The 18,939-nt window shown below is 34.8% G+C and overlaps 1 protein-coding gene across 3 annotated transcripts; it reads left to right on the forward strand.

The window, feature by feature from the left end:
• Nucleotides 1-3,159: 3,159 nt before the first annotated feature.
• On the forward strand, nt 3,160-18,499 carry LOC123547033 (zinc finger and SCAN domain-containing protein 22-like). Of its 3 annotated transcripts, none has more exons than XM_045333778.2 (7): nt 3,160-3,282; nt 7,026-7,138; nt 8,633-8,896; nt 9,195-9,326; nt 10,204-10,286; nt 13,310-14,979; nt 16,730-16,866. In XM_045333778.2, exons 2-6 carry the CDS (start codon nt 7,042-7,044, stop codon nt 14,975-14,977), a joined length of 2,244 nt encoding a protein of 747 aa, XP_045189713.2. In that variant the 5' UTR covers nt 3,160-3,282; nt 7,026-7,041; the 3' UTR covers nt 14,978-14,979; nt 16,730-16,866. The 3 variants fall into 3 exon arrangements, with proteins under 3 accessions (XP_045189713.2, XP_045189717.2, XP_045189714.2); XM_045333779.2 differs by having other exon boundaries at nt 3,218-3,282; nt 7,032-7,138; XM_045333782.2 differs by lacking the exon at nt 13,310-14,979 and having other exon boundaries at nt 3,161-3,282; nt 16,730-18,499.
• The last annotated feature ends 440 nt before the right edge of the window (nt 18,500-18,939 follow it).

Here is an 18,939-nt window from a genome sequence, read left to right on the forward strand (position 1 = left end):
AATTTTGAAAATGTTTAAAATAGCACCATATCTAGGGCCAAATAAAATTGGAACAAAGCTGGTGACCTAGTATTTTTATTTCATTTTTCAATATATCATAACATGATCTTTTAATACAAAACATTTCATCAAAATCTATTATTGAGAAAAAAAATACGAAACTGTAGCGAGCGTCTTTAATATGTGGCAAATATGATTGTTATTTATCAACATTATGCATTTTATACCACGAATTTAAGTTCATTTAATTATCAAGCTTTTCTTGTAAACATTTATGTCAATCAATTATAACATGTATTAAACTTGTCGAAAAATAAAGCATGCAACTTTACAATAATACTTTTAAACAAAAAATATTGTGGTTATTCCTTTGTAGTAAAACCGTTGACATATAATCAGCATAATCTTATGCACAATATGACTGTACAATCTTGGTAACCATCTGATCAGAAATATGCTTATGGTAACGTATGTATCCCAAATTAAGAATAACGAATCAATTCATTTTCGGGCACCAAAATTCGTGTTCAAGACTGCCATCAAACTGAAGCCGACCATTGTAAATCAAAAGCACAAATGCTTAATTATTCAAATTAATTATTTCTTACGATTGTCAAATTAATTATTCGTAATTTCAAAGGCGGCGCTGATAATCTCGTTCTATTGTATATTTGTAAGGTGTCAGCCCTTATAACAAGTGCTTTTGTCATTGAATCCATGAATCACACAACATTAAACTGTATATAAGAAGAATAACTGCATATTCAAATATTAAAAATTAAATGTAATCAAAAGTCACCATGTCAGAACTTTTCCAAAGAATGAAGAAAAGATCATTTTATTTGAGTACAACCACATTCATGAACCAAGCATCAACACAAACCGACAATTCTACATATAAAATCATTCAGAATTAACAGTTCTGTTAAGTCTGTCTTTACTGTAAAGACTTTTTCAAATATATTTACAATCTTGTAAAAAGTATTTCAAGCCATATCACGGTTGGAACAAAATTGTATGCCCTTTTACTGTAGGAAGTCAACAGTGAGTTATTATTACTAATACACGCACACATACACCAATAACCTATGTAACCTATGTATTGATACATACGTTTCCGATCACTGTGCTATGGGTACCACGGGTATGCTGTTTCCACTGATTCATTTTGTATTAAAAAAAATGTCAAACATCTATCTTTATGATAAAAATGCCATGACATACGACCAGTTCTGTAAACAAAACCTTTTTAACAAGAAATTAATATTAAAGCATATATTATCAGATTTTAAAAATAGAATTTGCATGACGTTTTGAACAAAAATAGTGATAAAAACAAAATTTTTCAGCAAATTAAAACGCCCGAGCGTTTTTATTGGAACCTTGACTTCAAAAAAATAAAAGAAGCCTCATGTTGTATAAAATGGTTTGTCAGTAAGATATCAAGTATATAAGGATACATACGTTACCATACGTAACGTATGTATCAATAGCTTGTACTGTATTTATGGCGTACTCAATATAATCACAAATAGTTTTTACTTTAATGAATATTAAATTAGCTTCCTATATAAACCGAACATTACCAGCGGAGCCCGTTGAACATTTTCAGAAAAAGAAAACACGTCTTCAAGGTCAAATGTGCGACTTTACATGTGTGAAATCTGCATCTTATGACGTAGACGATACAAACTGATGACACTGTCAATTAAAACTGAGTGACACTTTCTTGTTTATGTTATGTTATTATTTCTTATGCCATCTAAATTAAGATGGACCTCTGTTTCAAAATAGATTTACTGAAAATGCATGCACTGTTTTGGCGTGAAAAAAACTACTCTACTTGCGAGGTATATTTCCCTTAATAACTCTAAGCCAACGTTAACTTATAATGTAAGAGTTAACCATAATTATAAAAAGGCGTATACATAGTTAAAGCTTCAACCACGAATAATTTCTTGTCTGTATGTATCCATAAAATCGTGAATTAGTGCGCCTAAATGTCGCATTTTAACGTATGTATCTTAAAGCAAAATTACAAAGAAGAGCGGTATATTTCAACAATGCATAACGCCTAAACAAGTTAAGTGGTGTTGCTGATTTTTCACTATCTTTAGTAGAACATATTGTATTTTAAGTAGGTTTAACTTTTTAAGACAAAAATATTTCAACATTTTTGTAAGGCAATTGCTTGTTATTAACGACTTTGGGCGCTATACCAAATTTAAATTTATAGATACTTAAATGTTGGCGAGGGATACTATATTAAGTACTTGCTAAACTTTAGGCTTTCAGTACATCACGTGTCTGATAGACAGGCGGATACTTTTTAAATCTTCCTACATTGAGCAAGAGATAGTTATAAATGATCACCAAAATATTATTGTAACAGAATTTTACCTGATTGTCTCTGAAAAGAGCGAAGAAAAAAGTCGCTTGAAGAAGTGAACTGCACCTTATCCTCTTAGTTTCGTACACTGTTCCTTACCATCAGACAAAAAACTGTGTAATTTAAAATTACGACTTTTAATCGGCTCCAGACAAATCATGATAGAAATATATATTGAAATTTTACTTCTTATCCGACAAATAGCTCACAACTATTTGAATATTAGGAAAAAAGACCATTTTTGCTAATCGCACTATTCCTTATCCCGTGTTTTCAGGAGGATTTTCTATCGATTCAAATCCCATGACCAGCATTCCAGACAAATTACAGCACTGTTTCTAAAGTTAAAGGTACCGACAGATAGAAAAAACAGTGGAGCAGGTTGATAGCCATGTGTCATGGGCTAGAAATCTTTGAAAAAGATAAAAAGTAAGAAAAACTCACATTTTCAGTTTTGGCCGCCATTTTGTTTCGGTGGTAAGGAGTAGATCGAATACCCCCCTTGGCCTTATAACATCAAGGACAGTGTGAACCTTCAGTGCTTCACATCTGACCTAGACTCGCATATGTACTAATGTCATCATCCTGTTTTTATTTTTAACAAAGCTGTACATATTACTGCTCTTACTCTCTTAACACATGTATATCATGTATCATGTAACATAGAAACATGTTTTTAACAACTGCCCCGACCTCCCAGTTATGATCAGAAATTGATTGTTGGGAGTATCCCCGTAGATGTAGATGTAGACGGTTTCCGATTCCATAACCTGGCACCTGCTACCTAAACCGAGATGTCATATAACTCGATTAAGCACGGGACAAGAAATAAAATCAAACACAGCCGTAATGCAACACAGTCCATTTTAAAACAAATTTAAATTATTTCACAGGTAACAATATAAGAATTCAGTAGGCACATTATTTTTCGTGTTTTCTAGACAAGTGTGTCGTATATTAGTAGTCACTTCCAAAGATTTGAACGATAAGTTTGTGCTACCGTCCATAGGCAAATTCGTACCCAAAACTGTTCGTTCGTAAACAGGTCTAGGAAAGTGGAGTATTTCAGATTATCTGTAAATTTACAGATAATCTATAAATTTACAGATCAAATGTTTGAAAACTGATGAAATAACATTTATCCTCAAAACCGCAGCTTGGAATTAATTGGTTTATTTACAGGATGCATAAATTAAGGTCATTTGTGGGTTTCAGCCATTTTTGTGGACTTTGATTTTTTGGCATTTTCAAAAAAATCAAAGTCAACAGAAATGACTGAAAGTTCCAACTGACCTTTATTTATACATACCATAAGTAAATAAATTAATTTCAAGCTGCGATTTTGTGTCTAAATATAATTTTAGCAGTTTTCAAACACTTGATCTGTAAATTTACAGATTGAAAAATCTGTAAATTTATAGATTATCTGTAAATTTACAGATAATCTGTAAATACTCCACTTTCCTAGACCTGGTAAAATATTTAATATAATATTATATGAAACTAGGTGCTACCTAAAAGGCAAAGCCACCTTGAAAATGCAGGGTTGCCCCATAAAATGAAGTGATGTTATTGCAAACACAACATCTACTTTAATGGATCTGTTTCAGGATTTTTTTTAACAAACTCATTTGAATTGTGAACATGTTTTAACTTAAGAAGATGGTCCAATGATAGTCCAAATAAATTATGGATACAGTTATTAATCAGGTCGGCATGACGTCACTTCAAATAAAACAGATTTTTTTTTTCTGTAGTCCATAGGCTATGGTATATATTTAAAAAAAAAGAGTTTTTGTTATAATTGATTTTGTAGCATTTCAAAACGGTCTGGAAGAAGTGACACGAACGTTCTGTATTGTCAACTCTTCGGCGCTAAGGATTAGTAATGTTTACATACTAAACCATAGGAATAATACATAATAAATCTTATTTTTATTTATTTATTTATTGACATTTAAGATCAGTAGTATAAAACACAACACAAGGCAATAAATATAATATCACAGCATATAAAACAATTTCTTTACATTGTTATAAAAACAAATCTGTATTTAAGACTAGGGTAAGATGCATACTATTAATAAAACTGAAAATTCTAAGCCAGGTATTATACTTTAGAGAAAGCTAAAGACCTATGGATAACCCATTAAGCTAAAAGCTTATTTCCAATGGGGTCCATGCTAATCTACTAAAAGATACAGTGTAAGAAAGGAAAAATAAAATAAGAAATACCCAGATTTTGGTACAACACGGGATAACGTATGCAAAACACATTACATAAAATTTATCACAATTAATACATTATTTTGTTATCAGCATTGTCACATTTGTGTTAAACTTATTTATCACAGATACACATATCACATGCAGATCAGTAATATACAAAAATCACTTTTACTTTCTGAAGTTTGTTTATCCAAAAGAAATTTCTTAGCTAACCTTTTGAAAGTTTTAATATTCTTAACATTTTTTATGTTTTCAGAAAGAAATTACAGCCGGTATAACAAAATGTCTGTTTACTAGTGTTATTATTAATACTAGGTAACATATAAAATTCTTCTGAGTAGATCTGGAACTTTTAACGAAATTATCACTCAAGTATGAAGGACAAGTGCCATAAAACACTCTATCACTCTATGCATACAATGTATTATGTATGATTATTTAGTCGTAGTTGCTTCACTCTATTTTCTACATTTAACATATTTAGGTGCACATAATCTTGCCAAGTAACAGAATCCCTAGGAGAGTAACCCTTTATGAATCTAATTATTTTGTTTTGCATTACCTGTAATTTGTGTTTTAACCCTTTATTCAGACCTTCGTACCAGGACGAACAAGAATTAATCAAATTAAATGACATTGTACAGGGTTTTTTTTAGGCCGTTTTTATAGCCGTTATTCGGCTATGTTCCCAATGCCAAAAAGTTTGTATTTTTCCCAAAATGAAGGCAAAAATTCCAAGTGTACATTCTGAAAAAAATTTCCATCAAAATTGCACAAAAAAATGACCAAATTATAGACAATTTTGTAATGGAAGTATGTAAAAAAGGTTCTACAATGTGAAACAAGTGTATGAGAATGTGCTTAAACACATCCTTACTATATCCTATGGGGTGAAATATTTCCCAGTTTGGAACACTTACGTGTCAAAATTCCCAATTTTAGGGGTATAGGCTATGTTCCCAAATTAGCCAGAAAAAACCCTGTTGTAAAAGTGCAGAACATAAAAGTTTCCTTGTGTTAAAATCCAGACATCTATTTTGTCTAAATAAGAATTTAAGTTTTCCATTGAATAGTTATGATATTGTGAACAACTGAGTCACCTGATAAAAAATTGTCTATTGATATTTACCTAGGTATTTGACCTGACTAGAACTGTTTATATTATGACCATTGCAATTTACAGACGCTGATTCAAGCTTACTTAGCTTGCGCTTTGGACCAAAGAGAATGTATTCTGTTTCACTTAGGTGAAGGGATAACATATTGTCTATTAACCAGTCTGAGCAACTTTCCAGAAGTTATTTGATTTAGTCACGCAACATGACAAATACATATCCAGCACTAGATCTCATCAAATATCTGACAACATAACATTATTTTAATTATCTATAAGGTATAAACTTCTTGGCCTAGACATAGCATTGAAATTATTGTTCACAGTTTTAAATAATTGATAATTTACAAAACAGTAATCAGTATTTTCATAAATAGATGTATTAGTCTAAGCCATCAATTTATTAATACGTCCTGGTCTGGCCCTTCGTAAAATGAAGCTAGCATGCAGTTATTATATATCTTTATATCTCCAGGTGACATGTAACATGGTAGATGTCATATTACATTAAAAACAATAGTAACATACAAAAAAATCGCTTCATGTTATAAATACACATAAAGATCTACTATTGTGATCCTGATACACTGCGAGGGAGACAAAATCCCTTCTCCAATTTTCACGCATAATCTACTGATTAATTAAGCCTTAAATTATGACACCTATAATTGAACCTTACACAACTCAGAATTTAGGTAAGAGGTGTTGATGTAATTAAATTTGGTTTGATTGAATCACTTTTGACACCACAGTATAAACTATCCTGGCTTTAAGAACTATTTTTAATGGCAAGCTACAAAATAGAACGAGAAAAGTGAATATACATTCGAATGGGGGAACCCAAATAGGGGAGCTGTTTTGTTTACTTCTAAAAGAACTCTGATTTATTGAATTATAGTCTTCTTCCAGTCCGTCACAAATATGAAAATACTTCGCAGTGACCTTGCCGCATACACGTATCTATTAATACCAACAGTCAGTGTTGAATATCACGTCTGAAACCTAAAAAAGGAAAGGCTTCTTTCTCGGAAGTGATTACTGGAACATCATGCAATATTAAAAATTCATTTGCTTAATAATATTGCCCAAAATGTTACTTTAAGCAAAGAAAAACAACCTGCTGTCACCTCCACTTGTTGCTATGCAATGCGATACGCTGAAGTGCCCAGATATCTGACCTGATCAATGTCTACAGTTTAACATCACAATTGTCAGCAGTGGAATTGCATTTGATTATGTTATATGTCATATTGGATGATTTATAATGTATATTTTGTATGTCTCCAATTTTAGTTTCAGATTGTGAGCAATGGATTCCTATTTGATGATGTTGTATGTATCCCTGGACCAGGAAAGGGCAATGAGGAAATTGTTCTCTGACAATGGTTGGAAGTATTACAAACCAGGTAGAGTGACTGTGTTTTTATGCTCCAAGAAATTTTCAGGGGTGCACATATTTTTGAGTGTTGATTGTGAAACCTTCCTTATTGATGTTACAAAAGTTAATATTCCTTATCAAAGGCAGATGGATATAGTTCTGGCATTGTCCATCCATCTGTCTTTCTATCAGTCTGAATTCATATCTAAAAGGTGCATGGTTTGTAGGATTGCAGTAAAACGGTATAAAGTTGACTGCTGTAGGGAAATTCCACCCTGCAAGTTTCAGTCAGGTTGCTATAGGAAGACTAGGTTCATTGAGGAAGATAAGATTTGAGTCTGTTTGTGCTTGTGTATATAAGGAATATATATAGCTAGTCTAAAACTTAGAAAATGTCAACTGCTATAAGGAAGTGTGGACCTGCAAGTTTCAGTCAGATTTCTTCAAAAGTCAAGATTTGTACAAGGAGATATACATATATTGTGGTTTGATTCCATTTTCAGTCAGTCCATAGTCATACGCAACAATTGACTGTTTCAGTTAGATTTTGTAGAAATGATACATGCAGTAGGGAAATGTGGCACTGAAAATTTCAGTCAGATTGTCAGATGAAGACAAGAGTTTTGGCCCTTGAAAGAATGGATACTGGGTAAAGGTATTTGACTCGCCCATGCGCCGTCGTCTGCATCCTGATTTGGTTATTTACTTTTAAAAGTTTTTGTATGTACATGTAAGCTGGTATCTCAGTAACCACTTGTGGGAATCACCTTCTAGTTTTGAAATATACTTCTGTGTTTGTACTTCTAAGAAGTACTAATTGTCAGGTTTATTGTTGTGGTGATTAGCTTGTATCAGTTTTCTCTAGCTTATTTAGTGTTCCTATTGGATCTTCCTGTTCATCTGGAGTAAAACTGAAGGTTTTTAAACAAGTAGAACACACAAACAATATTGTTATTATTCATTGTCTTTACAGTCATTTTGCCAAAGAGTCCGGAAGGTAGAACCCTTCAGTGACATATATAAAATATGTTCTACGTATAGACTAATGAGAATATAAATAGCAATGTGATAGCTCTACAGAAGCAAACAGTGACAACTGCTGCCCAACGAGGGACCGTGACGGCATAGCATTGGTTAGTCTCAGATGCATGCAATTGCTTGATTTATAAAGTACTCACTGAAATTTGAGGACAAATTTCAAAATGTCGGATGGGGTAATGTTTCATGGTATATGACATTTGAATGGGGAGAAAGTGCGTAGATGTCAGGGTTGCTCAGTTCTGAAGCATCAGAACGGTATTTGGAGGCCACGGCCCCTAGTGTCTGATTGAACAATTTTCTCACCTTGTGACACTGAGCTCTGTGCAAGAGGACTACTGGTACTGTTTTTCATGCCCGTGGTTGTACAATGACTAAGAAGCAAGCCCACAACCTCCAATAGATAAACAAGTACTCAAACACTAGGCTACTTGGGTAGCAAAAAGGGCAGAAAAAGTTAGTAAAATGATTCTTGTATTTTCAGATTTGCTGCAGCTAACTGATGAGCTAGGCGGTGTTATTGCCAGTAATATGTATGCAGAAACAAATAGTGACAAGATAAGAGGATTTACCTCCCCTTCAAAGTCTGGCCAAACCAATATTACCTCCCCTTCAAGACCTGCTACGAGATCTCAGAAGTCGAGCAAAAATACATCATTGGTTAAAAATGCAACAAATAAGAGAAAAATAAGAAGTCCTGGGAAAAAGACAGACTCAAGTGGTGTTCAAGAAGTCACTGTTATAAAAGGTATTTAAATGGTTGTATGGTTTTAAATGCAATCAGAATTTCATAATTATGGTATCACAGAAATGATCCCTTGGTGACTCTTCTTTACAAAATAACCTTATTATCATGATTATACTCTACTAGATTCTTCAAATACATTGCAGCCAGCATTCTTTCCTTACATAGCTATGTGAAATAGTTTTGTTTTCAAAATCATTACAGCATATTCATCATTTTGTCTGCAAAACTGGTGATAAAAGGCTCTTATAGCTCTCTTACTTAGTATTGTTTCTATGCTTTTTTTCTACCTTCTCTTCAGAAGAGTCTGTAGAAGTTGTTGACGATGATGATTTGAATGACTACATGGAGCATGGTGATGAAGATGATGACTATATTGATGATGATGAAAAAGATGTGAAGAGGAAAGTCCGCAGACTTACAAAAACTTCTGGTATAGTACTTAATTCTTTAAAAGAATTTAGTCATATATTTTGGTCAATAAAATCCTCTTAAAATTTGTTTTGAAAAAAATATTTTTAAAAATTGGCTTTTGGTGCAAATTGAATATGAATTTAGCTTGTATGGATATATTCAAAGAATCTCTTTGACATGCAAAAGCAATGTTTCAATATAAAGTGTCTTAAACACTTATGAACTTGTTTCAACTATCAGCATAGGATTTTCCTTTAAGTTATTTGTTGTTTCTCATAGATACATTTATTTTTATATTATCAAACAACGTGATAAAGAAGATATTCAAGTCTTTGCAGCTTTAGAATGATTAACTGTGAGGAAGTTCTCATATACTTTTACAAAGCAAATAAGCTTTATTCAGGAATAAGGGAACACAGTTTAATTCACTGATACTCAGAAATTTAGAATACTATAGAATAATAGTTATTCTAGCATGCCAGACAGGATTTCCCTGTGTTTTTGCCGGTGCTGGATAAACTCGTCTTTCAGCCTGGGGTGTAAGATGTCTCTTGTGCTGTTATTTGAATGAATGTGTAAATTCATTACGCTATAATAAAAAAAGTGCATGAAAGAAAAGCAATTTTTTGTTGTTTTACTTCTTCTATTTTTTGAAAAATACCATTCATACAAGATAAAGAAACCGTTGCAGATGGAAATATGTGGCTCTTGGGGTAACTGTTTTTGTGGTAACTCTGCAGAGTTGCGTAACAACCTAAACAGTTACCATCAAGTCGGATAGTTTAGTCTGCACCTTCAACCAGTGAAAAATTCTTAAGTCTTAAAGTGACCATCCAAACATCTTCTGTTGTTTCTGAGTGGGATCGTATTATCTGAGTGTATATGATATGTTACAGAAACAGATCACAGTACTGTGGAGAAAGAGGATGTTACATCCAAACTTGACGGAACAGAAGATACAGATCCTGAAGATTCAACAGTATGTATGTCTTTGTATTTATTCTGGAAGGCAAAGAGCCTCCATGACTAAGTGGTTGAGGTTCCAGACTTCGAGTCTTTTGCTCTTCTTTTGTGCACTTCAGATCACTTGCCCCTCATCGATGTGGGTTTGAGCCTCACTCGGGGCGTTGAAATCTTCATGTGAGGAAGCCATCCAGCTTGGTTACGGATGGTCGGTGGTTCCACCAGGTGCCCGCTCGTGATGAAATTATGTATGGAGGGGCATCTGGGGGGTCTTCCTCCACCGTCAAAGCTGGAAAGTTGCCATATGACTTATAATTATGTGTTGGTGCGAGGTTAAACCCAACAAAAAAATAAATCTTTTGTGCAGGATTTGAGTCCTCTCCTCTGGTCATTGTGTGAGGAAGCCATACAGATGGCTTTCAGAAAAGACTGTACTTCACTAGTTCAGCCAAGGTGCCTGTCTCCGATGGAAATAATGCCCTAAGGAGTACCTTGGATCTTCCTCCATAATCAACAGTTGCAAGGTCGCAACCTAAACAGTTGTAGATGTTACAAAAAACTTCTTCAGAACTTAAATTGAATTGTGCTTTCCTTAAACACTAGAGGAATATAACTAATAGCATTCTCATAAAATGTGCATGTCGTGAAAAATTAAACAAAGTACGAAATGTCAAATTTATATCTCAACCTGTGCCTCCTTTATTCTCAATATGGTTATTGGTCTTCCTGATGTTTGAGTCTCCACTAGCCTGTCCGCTGTCAGATCTGTAATTCTTTTCACAAAGCATATCTTTGGAAAAGTATAACTTCTCATAAGTCACTGTCATAACATTAGAAAAAAGACAAAATGATTTTTGTAAAACTAGCATCATTTCCCTGGTCAAGTGACATTCACTAATGTGATAGGACCAACCCCTTTCCCTACATCAAATATGTTATTTCTTTGGTTATTAATGCTTTCAGTGATAGCTCTAGTTCATATGTGTCATAATTATGTCTCCCCCTTAAAATGGGGGAGATATATTGGTTTTGCCTTTGCTGTCCGTCAGTCTGTTCGTCCATCCGCATTAAGCTTGTCCAGCTTTCACAGGTCAAACTGCTGGCCTGATTTTGACAAAACTTCTCAGGAGTGATCAGTACCAACCCTAGTTGTGCATGTCGCCGGCATGTTCCACTTCGCTGCACAAAATGGCTGCCAGAGCTAAAAATAGAAAAATCTTGTCCGGCTTTCACAGGTCAAATTGCTACCTGGATTTCAACAAAACTTCACAGGAGTGATCAGTACCAAGCCTAGTTATGCATATCGCCGGCACATTCCGCTTCGCTGCACAAAATGGCCGCCAGAGCTAAAAATAGAAAAATATTGTCAGGCTTTCACAGGTCAAACTGCTAGCTGGATTTCGAGGAAACTTCACAGGAATAATCAGTACCAAGCCTAGTTATGCATATCACCGGCACATTCCGCTTCGCTGCAAAAATGGCCGCCAGAGCTAAAAATAGAAAAATATTGTCAGGCTTTCACAGGTCAAACTGCTAGCTGGATTTCGAGGAAACTTCACAGGAATAATCAGTACCAAGCCTAGTTATGTATATCACCGGCACATTCCGCTTCGCTGCAAAAATGGCCGCCAGAGCTAAAAATAGAAAAATCTTGTCCGGCTTCCACAGGTCAAACTGCTGGCTGGATTTCTACAAAACTATACATAAGTGATCAGTACCAACCCTAGTTGTACATATAGCCGGCACGTTCCGCGTCTCTGCACAAAATGGCCGCCAAAGCTAAAAATAGAAAAATCTTGTCCAGCTTTCACAGGTCAAACTGCTGGCTGGATTTCAACGAAACTTCACAGGAATGATCAGTACTAAGCCTTGTTATGCTTATTGCCAACATGTTCCGCTTTGCTGCACAAAATGTGCGCCAGAGCTTAAAATAGAAAAATATTGTCCGGCTTCCACAGGTCTAACTGCTGGACAGATTTTGACGAAACTTTACAGGAGTGATCAGTACCAAGCCTAGTTGTGCATATCGCCGTCACGTTCTGCTTTGCTGCACAAAATGGCCACCAGAGCTAAAGGTGTACATTGCGGGGAGGGCGGGGTGGGGGGGACAAAAACACCTTCTAGTTGTACTTGTTTATAAAGGTAGTGCTGCATGTTCTGATCAAAATTTTTGTTTTAGTAGAGTTTGATTAAACCCTGGTTTTTCAAGACTTTAGAATACACTTAGAAAATTAGAGAAATAAAAAAGATGGGTTGGTGTTCTCGATTATTCGCTACATTGATTTAAAAAATTTGGATCTCGCACAAGTTTTCATATATAAATGGGAATCTATGGGAAAATCACAATTTTAATGACATTTTCATGAATAGAATTTTTTCTACGATGTAGAGTTTATTGAAACTTCTCACAAGCATATAGTAACATATGGTCTATTATATGGTGAAATGAAATGTATAGGTCTTTGTGCTTATTGTAAAGATGTTTGCCTGTGTTTAAAGAGGTCCACACATTTCAATTTGATTTTGATACATTATTTGGAATTAACGTCATATCATTAATATCAAGTTTTATCTTTAGAAGATAGAATAATTACTGTTTTAATAACTTTACCCACATGTTTATTCTTTAAATGATTCTCGTTTCTCAGTGCCGAATCCAGGCTTTACTCTATGTTTTTTGGATAAATGACATGATGCCATTACTTTCTGTTTATCAAACGTGCAGAACTACCTTAAAAGAGTTTGTTTTATTAATGGTTCATGACGAAGTCACAGTTAGTGGAATTCTACCTGCCATGGTACACCTTCCATTGTCATTATACCTTCCATTGTCATTTAGAGAAAATACAAGGTACCAGAATGTTTGCAGTATAAATGTTATCATTAACACAAATACACAAAATATATTTTTTATTTGTTTAATATAAGAGATTTTTAGGTCTTGGGTTATGAGACTTTCCTTTCTTGGACAGAGTAGAAAAGTTCAGCAGTTTGTGTTTATTTCAGTTACTCTCATCATGTGTATTGTTCTATTTTTAGATGGTCTTTGATGACGGTGAGATCAGTACAGATGATGAGGGTAATGAATCAAACACAGACGCTTTGTTTAACTTTGACCCTCTGCCAGGTGAAAGTCAGGAATCAGCAATAAAAGTTGTCAATGCGGCAAAAATAACAGGGAAAAAAATAAGAAAATCCAAGCAGAATAGAAATGTAAATCCTGTCCAGTATCAATGTGGTATGTGCAAAGCTAAATACCTTGACAAGAAAGAACTTAATAAACATTTAACAGACAAGGTTTGCCAGATAGATGAAGGAGAAAAAGTTGCTGAAGAATCTGAAGTTAGGGTTGAACAAGTCATTGATAATATTATCCTTGAAGAAACAGAGAAAACTACTCAGTTTCCTGATGTAGTAAGTAATGAAAATCATTCCGGTGATACAAATGGAGACAAATGCAAAAGTGAGTCTAAAGAAGACTTTGCGGACAATGAGAACAAAAGCCAAAAGAATTTTTACAAATGTGACAAGTGTGATCTAGCATACAAGACAACATACAATTTAAAAACTCATCAAGTGATGAAACATAGAATGACATTTGATGAATCCTTTGAATGCGATGTATGTCATCTTTCTTATGGAAGTGAACACATTCTGAATCTGCATAAGAAAGATAAGCATACATCATGTGGAGATCTCGCTGATAGAGTTCAGTGTGAAGAATGCAACATGTGGTGTAATGATTTTAAGTCTTACGAAACACACAAAAAGAGAGAACACAATATAATAGTATGTATGGAGGTGAATCGCAACCATATTTGCGCTACCTGCGGGAAAGGCTTTACACGCCGTGACTCATTGAAAAGCCATTGTGATATCATACATTTACGGACAAAACAGCGGAAACGAAAGCCTAAGCCAACTGAAAGAAAATACGTTTGTGATTTCTGCGGAAAATCTTTTCTGAGACGGAACAATTTGAGTGAACATATTGGGGTGAAGCATAAAAATACTGCGAAAAAGTATAAGTGTGAAGACTGTGGGGAGACTTTCCTTAGACCATATTCATTAGAATACCACACAAATAAAGTACATCTGCACAAAAAGCCATATGAATGTGATAAATGCCACAAAACTTACTTCTCGCCGATAAATTTGCGTCAGCATCGAGAAAATTGTTACAAAGAAGAAGAAGAAAAAGAATTATGCCCGTACTGTGACAAACGATTCGTCCATAAGAGAAATCTAAGTATGCATATAGAAGCTATACACTCTCAATCACCTTTGACCTGTGAGTGTGGCTATGTTATAAAATGGAGGTCGTCAATTGCTAAACATAGACGTAAGTGCAGCCTGTATAAATCAGCAGAAGAGAATGAACAAAATGTGAAAACTGTTCCAAAAACTGGTGAAAAAGACATTGTAAAGGAAGAAAATACTGCAAAAATAGGGACAGATGTAACGCAACCAGGTGATTCTGCAGAAGAATTTTTAAATGCAGGAAGTAGTGCTGAAACAGGCTTTACGACCATTTCCACTGATGCAGGAATGCAGGTGATAAGTAATGAGATAGCACAGGCTCTACGGGATCAAGGTTTGCTAGTAGACGGAACTGTTGCAGGTACATTAAAAATGGAGGATGGAAGGACGGTTGTAGAGGAAGACCCGTCAGTTCAAAGTGTTTACTATGTTATCATGAAAGAATAAAGGTGATGTTCAATATACCACATGTTTATGTATTAAACCAATATATGTCAGTTTTTCTGTAGTATATTGATTCCAATATATTTGCCACTTTCAGTTAAGTGTTACCAGCTGGAGAGTTCAATTATTCTACACACTCAAAGTTGGCATCACACATTGATTATAGTCTTATGTGCTAGGTCGTATCTCGGTAACCATTGTATATTTTGGATTAAAACTTTACACAAGACTCCCTAGTCATTAAACCTACTAAAATGACGAAGTTATATAACTGTTGGTTGAGTTTAATGTAACTAAATTGTGGCCCAGTTTTTTAGCTCGACTACACAAAGTATGGAGAGCCGTCCTACTTGGCCCGGCATCGGTGTCTTTCCACGACCGCACCTTGGATAAAGTTTTGATGCATTTTCTCTTTATCTCTGTAATTACTTGATGGATTTGTTTCAAACTTAAAATACTTATTCCTCATCATCACCCGCATCATTTGGCACTGGAGCCATAACTCTAGCACCTGGTCCTTAGAATTTCAGGTAAAAGTTTTGATGCACTTTCTGTCTATAAATGGATTTGATTCAAACTTGAACTAGTTGTTCCACATCATCACTCACATCATATGACACAAGGTCCATTACTCTGGCAGCAATGTTTGATGAATTATGCCCCCTTTTTACTTAAAATTTAAGGTTATTTTTATGCATTTTCACCATATCTCTCTTATTATAGAAAGGATTTGATTCAAACTTAAACTAGTTGTTCCACGTCGTCACTCACATCTTATGACCCAAGGGCAATAATTCTGGCACCAGTCATAAATTATTCCCCTTTCCTACTTAGAATTTCAGGCTAAAGTTTTGATCATGCACATTCACTCTATCTCAGTTATTACTAAATGGATCTGATTCAAACTTAAAATAGTTGTTCAACATCATTTGACATAAGGGCCACAACTCTGGCACCAGTGTTTTATGAATTATCCCCCTTTTTGTTTAAAATTGCAGGTTAAAGTTTTGATGCGCTGTCACTCTATCATGGATTTGATTCAAACTTAAAATAGTTATTCCATATTATAAGTCACATGATATGACACATGATGCATTACTTTTGCAAAAGGTTTCCATGAATTATGTCCCTCTTATACTTATTTATATGTTTTGATACACGTTATATTCTTATCTGTTATTACCTAATACCTTTTACACAGACTAGAGCCAATACCAACAATATTAACAATATAATGTCCAATATTTTCATTAAACACTCCAGTTACAGCTCTAGCTTCATCAGATGTGCTCAGTTTCTCTATCCAGCATTGAAATGGTGGAGCGCACTGTCTCCTGTGACATCTCTTTTTGTTAAAAAGCTTTGATGAAAGTTTTGTATGCAACTAAGTATCAAGTTGTTTCTCAGTTGTCTAAAGGATATATCATCACATAATGCTTCCAGTCATTAAACCTATTGAAATAATCTAGTTTTGTACCTCTTAGCTGCCTCGTTCCACTATAATTTATATAAAACACCATAACGTTAGCTGTCTATTGGACTGCTATGAAAGTTCAATAAAATAACTTACATTACGTAGGTCTTGCTTGACTGTTATTAATGTTATAGGCCTTGTTTGGCTTACAATTGTTTAATTAGTCAAGCATGCTGTCTTATGGGCAGCTCTTGTTGTGAGCTGTCCATGCACACACCAAATGTTCACAAATAATCAGAAATTTAAACTAGATTGTGAATTTCTTATTTTTACTTTTTCAGTTTATGAGTGAGAATGCCCAAAATAGTCCATTGGAACAAGTATCTGTAGGATCAAAGGTAATAAAAGCTGGATACCGGAGCATGTTTGCTACTGCGGACACATCAAGCGAGTCAAGTAATACTGCAACATCAAAATGGACTTGTGTTACAGAGGATGATCTTGATTCAGACCCTGAGTGGAAGACTGAGTCTGTTGCACCAGGGCGTTTGTTAAGTGACTTGAAAAAATCTGACACAAAGATGCTTGTTTCCAATACTCTCACTCAGGTTAGGAGCAACTTTGTGTCTGATAAACAATATTTGACTGATGCTTGGTGTCTAGAGAAAGAAAAAGGAAAGGTGTTAATGAAAAGTTTGCGACATAAAAAACCAGCTCGGATGAAGGTGGCAGGCGAAAAGCATGAGGAATCTCAAAATATATACGTATGTGATGATTGTGGTAAAGTTTATGCACAAAAATCCTCCTGGAAGAGGCATTTAAAATCACACAAGCCAGGGATTCAACATTGTGGACAGTGTAATATGTACTTTGACTCAGTTGATCAACTTGAGTCACATAATGACAAATTTCATTCAATACGTTATGTTTGCACAGTCTGTGAAGCAGGTTTTTCACGTAAATCTTGCCTTCGGAAACACATGCTACGTGTCCATCCGGAACACTGTACTGCAAAATTTTCATGCTCTCGTCCTAGCTGTAACGCTGTTTTTGACAGTGAAGAACTTTATAATGATCACCTCAATATTCATGAGGGAAGAAAACCTCACCAGTGTTGTCAGTGTAGTAGATCATTTTCAACAAAGTCGTCGCTAAGGCTTCATGAAAACAACCACAATGTTGATAATTCAGTACAATGTGAAGATTGTGGTAGAAAATTCTCAAGTCCTGGTGCTTTGCATAACCACAAGGTGTCTGTGCATGAAAATAAAAGGTTTAAATGTGACCAGTGTGAAAAAGTATTTATTTATAGATCGGGTTATTGTAAACATTTACTAAGCCATAAGAAAGAGAAATCAGAAACAAAAGCTGCTCTTACATGTTCTGTAATTAGTGATTTGAAATCGGATGATGGGAATATCAATAAAAATGATGAAGTGAACAAGGAAGACGTTTCAGCAGTTGATCAGACTGGTACAGTAGTTGCTGCAGAAAGTAATGATCAAAAGGAACAGAATCAAACTAATCAAGTGGACCAAATTGCAGTTGTAGAGAACCAGTCTGTTGAAAGCTTAAATCAAGTTGAGACAGTGGTCAGTGGATTGTCAAATGTAGGTGTGTCCCAGTTACAGTCAGCTGTTCTTGCAGGACAGGAAGTGACTGGTTTACCTTTAACAACGGTCCAGCTAGATCCCAGCACTCGGGTCATGTGGATATGTAGAACCTAACAGAGATTGAGATCTCAAAGTTTGGGATTTAATTATGCAGTTTAAAGTGTGTGAAGGAGCCAAAATTCTTGTCATTACTTTTACAATACAGTTTAGAAGAAATCTTTGTAAAATTCTGTAAAGACTTTTCTTCAAGTATGTAATAACCCGCCCGCTTAGCTCAGTAGGTAGAGCGTCGGTCTACGGATCGCGGGGTCGCGAGTTCGATCCTCGGGCTGGGCGTGTGTTCTCCGTGACTATTTGATAAACGACATTGTGTCTGAAATTATTAGTCCTCCACCTCTGATTCATGTGGGGAAGTTGGCAGTTACTTGCGGAGAACAGGTTTGTACTGGTACAGAATCCAGGAACACTGGTTAGGTTAACTGCCCGCCGTTACATAACTGAAATACTGTTGAAAAACGGCGTTAAACCCAAAACAAACAAACATCAAGTATGTAACTGTCTTAAACACTATTTCAGAAGTTTCTGTTTCTTTGAAATCCTTTCTTGAATTTTCTAGAAATTTCACTAATTTATAGACCTCTACCAGCGTTACAGATGAAAAAACTTAGGCATTCAATTTGTTCGAAATTTATTGCATTTTTATTTTTAAAAATGCAGAAATGCCATTTTAAATGAAAATTTACTTGAAATGCTGTTAAAATGTTTTGAAAGTCATATTTTCATTACTACAGCTGCTAACAGAATGGTTTTCAATTCTGAAGAAAATATGACCGGATTTTGAAACATTTAGTGGTGAAAAAGACAAGACCTTTTGAAGTTGAGAAAAAAGGGATTTGATTAGAATTTAAGCTAAAAATACCCCAAACACCTTAACCATG

This window comes from Mercenaria mercenaria, chromosome 9 (assembly GCF_021730395.1).
Source record: "Mercenaria mercenaria strain notata chromosome 9, MADL_Memer_1, whole genome shotgun sequence".
Taxonomy (NCBI): Eukaryota; Metazoa; Mollusca; class Bivalvia; order Venerida; family Veneridae; genus Mercenaria; species Mercenaria mercenaria.

What these genes read in the sequence shown, in the direction of transcription:
- LOC123547033 (XM_045333778.2), top strand. Translation starts at nt 7,042, where the DNA reads ATGGATTCCTATTTGATGATGTTGTATGTATCCCTGGACCAGGAAAGG. An exon ending in AGAAGTCACTGTTATAAAAG is followed by an intron (nt 8,897 to 9,194) that starts GTATTTAAATGG and finishes CCTTCTCTTCAG; the next exon opens with AAGAGTCTGTAGAAGTTGTT. An exon ending in CAGACTTACAAAAACTTCTG is followed by an intron (nt 9,327 to 10,203) that starts GTATAGTACTTA and finishes GATATGTTACAG; the next exon opens with AAACAGATCACAGTACTGTG.